This window comes from Girardinichthys multiradiatus, chromosome 17 (genome assembly GCF_021462225.1).
Source record: "Girardinichthys multiradiatus isolate DD_20200921_A chromosome 17, DD_fGirMul_XY1, whole genome shotgun sequence".
Taxonomy (NCBI): domain Eukaryota; kingdom Metazoa; phylum Chordata; class Actinopteri; order Cyprinodontiformes; family Goodeidae; genus Girardinichthys; species Girardinichthys multiradiatus.
The window spans coordinates 1,473,964-1,481,504 of NC_061809.1; the positions used below are offsets into that span (position 1 = coordinate 1,473,964).

General features: G+C 38.3%; 1 protein-coding gene across 1 annotated transcript in view; it reads left to right on the plus strand.

Annotated features, from left to right (window-relative positions):
* Positions 1-6,503, plus strand: part of camk1da (calcium/calmodulin-dependent protein kinase 1Da) — a 111,271-nt gene extending 104,768 nt beyond the window's left edge. The window contains exon 11 of the mRNA XM_047389235.1: positions 473-6,503. Coding sequence (XP_047245191.1) covers positions 473-597 — 125 coding nt within the window. The 3' untranslated portion in view covers positions 598-6,503. The remainder of the gene's footprint in view (positions 1-472) is intronic.
* The last annotated feature ends 1,038 nt before the right edge of the window (positions 6,504-7,541 follow it).

Sequence of the window (7,541 nt, forward strand, 5' to 3'; positions counted from 1 at the left end):
GTTCCACTCCATGCCTACTTTGGTTCTTCAATGCCAGCTTGATTTGTTAAAGCTCACATTTCTGCAGGGTATCTCCAGGCTGATTAGGGATTTACAAAGAGCCAGAGACAGCTCAGAGTAGGGATTATCTTTGCATATTTGATTTGTGAAACAGCCCATTGAGTCATCCATGAAGAGCTCTTTCTGCCAAGGAGTCAAATTTGGGGCCATCTGTCTGACACCTGAAGCATGGACTGGCCTGGTCCTCTATCAGAACAATGATCTAAAACCCAGCATCAAATCTACAGCACAACGGCTGAAAATAGTCATGCGAGGTTTAGTTATTGCCTGCCTAATGAGCTAAGTGACTAAAACTGGTCAGATCTGAGCTTCAGTGATTATTGAGCCGTAAATCTGTTCGTATTCACATAAAATGCATGTCTGACAGCCAAATGTGAAGAAGTCGTTGCTTGCTTTGTCTCCTGTTTGTTAGGTGTCCCTGCACCCGTCACCCCCTGCAGCCTGGCATCCGCAGCCTCGTCTCCCGCTGCAGGGACGGAGCTGACCCGGACCCACCCCTCAGCGGTGCCCGCCCCGATGATGACGGAGACCAAGTGACGCCAGGTACCGCGGGGCACCAGCTGGGAGGCCACAGCGCTGTGAGACCAAGAGAGTCCAAAATAAAAAATAAAAAAATTGGACGACCAGAGAAGAGGGCGATCATACTCTTCGTTGTCCTTCCCACTCTTGGATGCATTTTCTCTTGGATGTGGCACCCAACTAGTTCCCTGCCCTGCTCAAAGGAGAGCAGAGGACTTTATAACGCCCAACCCCTACGATTCAAGCCAACATTGCCATACTTTATGCCCGACCAGGATAGCTTACAGGATTCTTCTTGTAGCAACAAAGCATCCACAGACTCTCACTAAAGGAGGTCTGCATGGTCGGCTGCTCTGTGCTTACGCAGCAACTGGGGACTCATGGTGCATCTGATAGCATCATTAATATTCAGTCAACTACCCTCTGGAATCTGGGCTTTTCTGTTTCAGTTTATTCAGCTTGTTTCAACTTTGACTGTTGGCAACTGGATTGTTTCATTCTTTATTCTTCCGGTTAATTTAAAAGGTGGCATGTGCAACTTTCAGTAGACAGAGCATTGTCAAATGAATATTGCCATTTTGGTATAATTACTGTAAATAAGCCATAGGTGAGATAATTGACAAGGAGTCAGTTACTTCATTGTAAGTAGGTATTTCTCTAAATAATTGCTCGTTTCCCAGAATTCTATTGTCTCATTTCACCATCACTACATTCTGTGTTTTGAGTATTAATGCAAAAAACAGGCAGACTGTCTTCTGTACAATGAGCTCTCTGCGTATACCCGGATTTGACTAAAGACACAGAGTGATTTGGCGACGACACAGTTAGGTGAGAATCCTACACTTAACATCTTTGTATGTGTCCTTACAGGCTTGTTTTCAATGTTCATGCTTGCAGAAGTGCTTTAAAGGTACCATGTAACTGTTGAGATGTGGACGGCATGAATATACGCTTTATCTTTTGTGCACAAGGAAGGTCAGACCGGTTGCCTCTGACAAATTAGCTGCCATGCACATGGATTTATCAGACAGAAAAAAAGAGATTGTACACCTATGAAAACAAATGGATGTCTTGTAAAGGTTGTTAACTGTGTAAAGTCATCTAATTTGTTTAATTATTTTTTTGTAACAATCACCCTTTAAGAGAGAAGCATACAGGTTACTATGAACCATGCAGCAAATGGAAGAGAAATGACATAGATCTGTGTTTATGAGAAAACTGCCTCCACATCAGAATGGTAATCAATATAAATGACCATTTGAGTTTCCCATTGGATTAGAGTGACCCATAAGCAGTGCAAAGTACTCATACCCCTTGAGCTTTTTCACATTTTGCCGCATTTACAACGCATTTTAACAAAGTTTTCACAAACATCCATCTGAGAAGTGTGGCATGCCTATTCATTCAGTCTCCAGATATTCAGTGCACATGGCTGGACTGTAGTTACTTAGTAGGTGACATCTGGAAGCAACTAGTTGTACTGGACATTTTGTTGTATGAGAGTAAAGGATGCTGAATGTGAGCATACTTTTCACATTTCGGCTTGTAAAGAAAATAAGGAAATACATGTACCCTTTACATTCCAATTCTCAATTATAGTCTACTTTGGGTTGGTCTATCAAATATACTAACCCCAATTTACAGTGAAGTTTATGGTGTTAATATAGCAAAGTGTGAAAAAGATCAAGGGCTGTGAATGCTTGTTGGATGTACTGTGGTCCCAAGAAGGCGAATAAATGCAGGATGGGTAGGAAACCATCTCAGAGTATCAGGAAGCTGTTTTAGCTGCCGTTCCTTCCCCCTCTAATGAAGCCATGATCTCACCTTCTTCTACTTTAAGCTGCACCCAGTTCAGAAGTCCTCAGGGAAATCTGTGGCTGCACTGTGAACACCAGTTTCCTGTTGGGTTTTTGTTTTGTTGTATTCACGGTCGATCACAGTAAAGAAGTTCTGGGAGAGGTTACTGTTAATGATCCAAGGGTCAAGATCTGAGCTCAGCTCCTATCCCATTGTATTAGTGATGTGTCACATGAACTTTGAGGATTTGAAAAAGACAAAAGTAGTCCTTTTCAGTTGTGGACTTCTTGAAACTATTACTTGATTAGATACAGGCTAGGTTTTGAAATCAGTTTATTAGCTTGTCTGATTTTTTCCAATGGATTTATTAGCTTAGCTTCTTTTCCTGTAAGTTCTGTTTAATTGTTTTTTCCACCTTTTCTTCTTGTTTTGAATGGTCCTGATTTAAACAACCCAACTGGTAGTATTAATTTTTCAGACATAATTCAAAAACCGAACTGTTCACTGCCGGGTGCTCAATCTCACACACATATCAGATTGTCACATCCTTATTAGATGTAAATGTTATGATCCCTTTATTGTGAATTGTAGCCAAAGACTTGTGTTTGCTTTTGAGACAAACTGATTCATGTTAAAGTGGTTGACTAGTTACAGCAAAGTTATTCTGGGGTGAAATAGTTCAGAACACAAGCTAAAACTAAGGGCTGAACTCCATCTGAAAACTAATCTAGGAACGCATGGGCCTTTGATCCCTCCTTTTGCCATATACCTTTGTTATTATCTACACAGTTGTACTGCTAAACGAAGAGAGAAAAAGGGGGTCTCAGTTGAAGCAGGGTTGACAGTAAGCCCACCGCATTGTTCTGTGTGTTAGGAATCACCTGCCACACCCTGAAATTGATTTAAACGGACAACAATGAGACATTTCTCAGTCCAAATATAACTTTGGTTACAGAAGTCAGCATTTTTTTATTTTTACTGCTCTGTTAAGGTTTTTTATAACTGCCAAAACTCTTTTCTCGTTTAAATGTTTTATTCTGGAATATTTAAGATTCTTCATCGTAATTCTCTGTTGACCAAAGCTTATGGTCCCTTTTGTCAGGTTGGTAATTCGTGTTTTGCTAGTTTTTATGCTGCATTCTTCAAAACAGAGAATTATTGTTTGGTTGTGAGTTCACAGAGAATATTGGCTGAAGGGAAATAAAACAATTGTTTTATTTCCAAATAAGAAAAAGGTGATGGTCAGCAGACTTGTAGTGGTTATTTTGCAAATATGAATCATTACCCCTAAGTGTAAAAACCAATCTTTAAATGCACAGTTATGTTTATTTTTAGAAAGGTTTTGTTAAGAGGTTACGACCTTTAATTTTTTATTTGCTTTACTTTCATTTATTTTCCAACTTAAGGTTAGTCAAAGTTGAGGCCAAGACAAACGTAATGTTCTGCTGTGTGATTAGGACTCCCATCTTAGAAGTAGGAACCTTTAAGCCATCATCGGGTTTGATGTAGACTATTATTTTCAGAGAAGCTGGTTGTCACGGCACATGACAGTGACCATCCTATTTGAAACACCTACTACTGGCCTGTCAGATCTATATAGCTGAAGGACCATAAAGAACAAATTAATATTCATTAATTTGTCACACCACTTTCAAGAAGCCACATTCAAACCCTTTTTGCAGATCTTTTCAAAGGAAAGACCTTTGCCAATTTTCTTCACAGAAACAGTCCATAAACAACATTTCCTGCCCCTTTTGCATATGAAAAAATATATTTACTCACTACTCTTAAAATACAACTTGTAATGCTAGAGTTCACTGTAAAACATTATAATATTTACACCTGTTTGTTTGGCTGGACACAGTTAACATTTAATTTTGTTTCAGTTGGGATGGTCTTTGCTCTGGACAAGAGCCTACCACCAACTTCCTAACCACTGACTTCTGTGTTAATAATAAATCTAATGCTAACATGATTGTGACTTAAAGGTTCCTAAAAATGTGTTTATATGAATTGAGGTGACATTTTCGAATTATTTTAACATGCCAGAAGTTTGCATTTGTTTTGACCTTGCGATGATTAGCTGTTAGCTAGAAAGCTAATCTCTGTTTCATCAATATCTTAAGTAGAGCTGCATGTAATCAGGAATAGTATTGCTAGAAAAGCTGAATAATTTCCCATTAAGCAGCAAAGTGGTGAATCTGCATACATTAGTATGCATAATCTGTCCTGCTTTAACATCTCATTTCATGCTAATTAAAAGGAACAGTTCAGGATTTTTGATGTGAAATTCTGTTTAAGGGTTGCGAGCAGCTAATATTTTACCTGCGATAGATAACTCTGTTGGGATCTTTATTTAGTATAAATCTTGATTAGTTGGTCCTGGAAGCTAAAGCTCACTACTAGTCCCAGGGGGGCCAAAGCGGACTCCTGCCATCTTAAAACAACTTTAATCTGAAAAACGATATTTTATGAATATTTAAACTCTTATGTTTGCCTCAGATGGTTACTTACATAAAAGCCAATAATTATTTACACAGGAAATAGTAGTAGGAAGTGGTACGTCACCAATGATTGTTCTGTGTGAAACATATCTCCCTGAAATATATGTGTCTGATAGAAACATAAGGCCATCTACAAATAAAAAAAAAAAACTGTTTTATTTAAACTGTTGTTATATATCACTGTACTTTTAAATCAAACAGATACTTGGACGGGAAACACTTTACATGTTCTGCTCTCAGTACATGTTTTATGCAGGAAGATCATTGGTGGCGCAGTTCCTCCTACCTTCATTTCCTTTTTAAATATTCATTGGCTTCTAAATAACTGCCCAATGCACAGACAAGAACAGTTTAAAATTTCATGAAATATTATTTTCATAATTCGCTTTTAGGTTTTTGACATTGGAATCGTTTTATGATGGTTGAACTATGCTTTGGTCATTGCCCATCTCAGAGTAGTTAGCTTTGTTGTATACTACAGTGGTTCCCAACCAACTTTTTGACTTGTGTACCCCCTGAGCCATTTAGTTATACCACAGGTACCCCGTCAGTCAAATGTGTTAGCAAAAGTAGAATGCACAACAACTGATTATTAAATCGAAATCTTCTTATTTCATCTCATAACTTGAACATTTAGTTCTTAGGTTTTTTATTCTTTTTAGCTCAAATTGTAACAAAAACTGGAGCTCTTTTGAATAAGACCCCAAAAAAACCAACATTTAAACTAAAAAAAAAAAAAGAAACAGAACACCTATAAAAAAATAATATTTAGGCTCACTATATAAGTTCTACTTTGTTTTCATCATTTAACTGAGCTGTATTGAGACACCTGAGCTTGATTATCTTCAATAAGCTTTGATAGATCTGGAGGCAGAGTGCAAACAGCTGTTACTTTTCTCTTTCCCACTCCCGGTAGCGGAGCGTCATACAGATGAACAACAATGACACCCCTGCTCTAGTCTTTCCTACCTGTAGTTGTTTAATTGTGCCTTTTTTGCTCTTTTGGTTGATAAGAGCTTGATGTATTTTGCACCTGGGTCCTAATAAAACATTACACATTATCCTTACTAACTGATGATATTTACCCCTCATCTTGGAAATAAAATATTAAATGTTTCTACGTACACCCTGCAATGTGCTCACGTACCACTGGTATACAACACAAAGACCCTAAGAAAGTTTTCTTTTGCACTTAAAATATTAACTACTTATAACATTTTCACCAGACCTCACTTCAAAAAAATCCTGAACTATCCCTTTAAGCGCCCACAATTATATTAAAGTAATTCTGGAGCAATTCCCAATGATATTTAAGAGGCTGTAAAAATAATGTTATTATAAATATTGATTACTTTCCTTTTACTTTACACCAAATTGGCCTATGACATTTAAAATATACCTCATGCTCAATACTGTGTAATTATAACAATTTTATAACATACCTTCAATAATATAAGACTTAGGCCCTGATCTTCAAAGATCCCAATTAGCGGGTGCTAATGGTGTTGTGAGCAATTTTCAAAGATTGCAAGTGCAATGAATAACAGGTGCAAAACAGATGCCGACAGCCCTATTTAAATGAGGAAATTGCATGTGCTACTGGCTGGAACAAGAGGAAGAGCAAACAGCTCCTCTGCTGTGTTGCTAGAAATATGCAGGGATTGTTACGCTGCAGTTGCTGATTTTTTCTTTCTGTTCCATTTGGCCCTTGCTTTTCTGGACTGTTACAGATAGTTAACTTTTGTTGTGCTACTCACAGCAGGTTTGTCATCTGCCCTAACGAGATTATTTCTCTTATCTTGCTCAACGTAACTCGCAACAAATTGACCAATCAATATTAACAATATAAAAGACAAATATGTCTGTTAATTAATTTGTCTCCCTTGATCTTTTAACACAAAGATCTTGACGCAAAGAGGTTTGCGTGCGGTTTTGTACACGCAAACCATTTGAAGATTCAATTCAATTCAATTCAAAGATACTTTATTGATCCCCGAGGGGAAATTAGAATTCCAGTGCAACCCATCCAAACATACATCATGACACAAGACAAGGGGGGGACGGGTCACCGAGACTTTGCTGCCCACTCACAGGCGCTGCCCTTGCTAGATGAGAAAAGAGGCCACATTAGATAAGTAGAGGGAAAAAATCATATTTCGCACTTTATCCTTAGCAGGATACAGTTTGAGATTGTAAAAAACCTCAGAACAAAGAAGCAACAAGTTGACAAAACAACATCATGCTGGGATCGGTGAAGGTGGTGTGAGGGGTGCATATGTTTATCTTGAGCATGTGTGTGTGTGCAAGTGAGTCCATGAAGCACTGTCCCAGAGGCCATTGTCCTTGATGGTTCGTTGGAATGTTCATCAACCGGCCACAAAGTTCTGAGCAGGTCCACAGATGTCCTCAGGGAAGGGAGGGAGCAGAGCGTCATGTTTACATAACTTACAGGAGAAGTTGAAGATAGCAAGATCAGGCCGTTAATGTTTTAACACACTGGTGGATCTGTTTCCAATACAACAAATCCTTACTCTAAAACGTATAAGGTAATTAAACATAGTGGAGCTGGGTGTGTTCTGAAACAAAAAGCCCCAAAATTATTTATGCTTTTTTCTCCAGTGATGTTTTGTGTTACATTTTTCTAAAGAGAAACCCAAAATC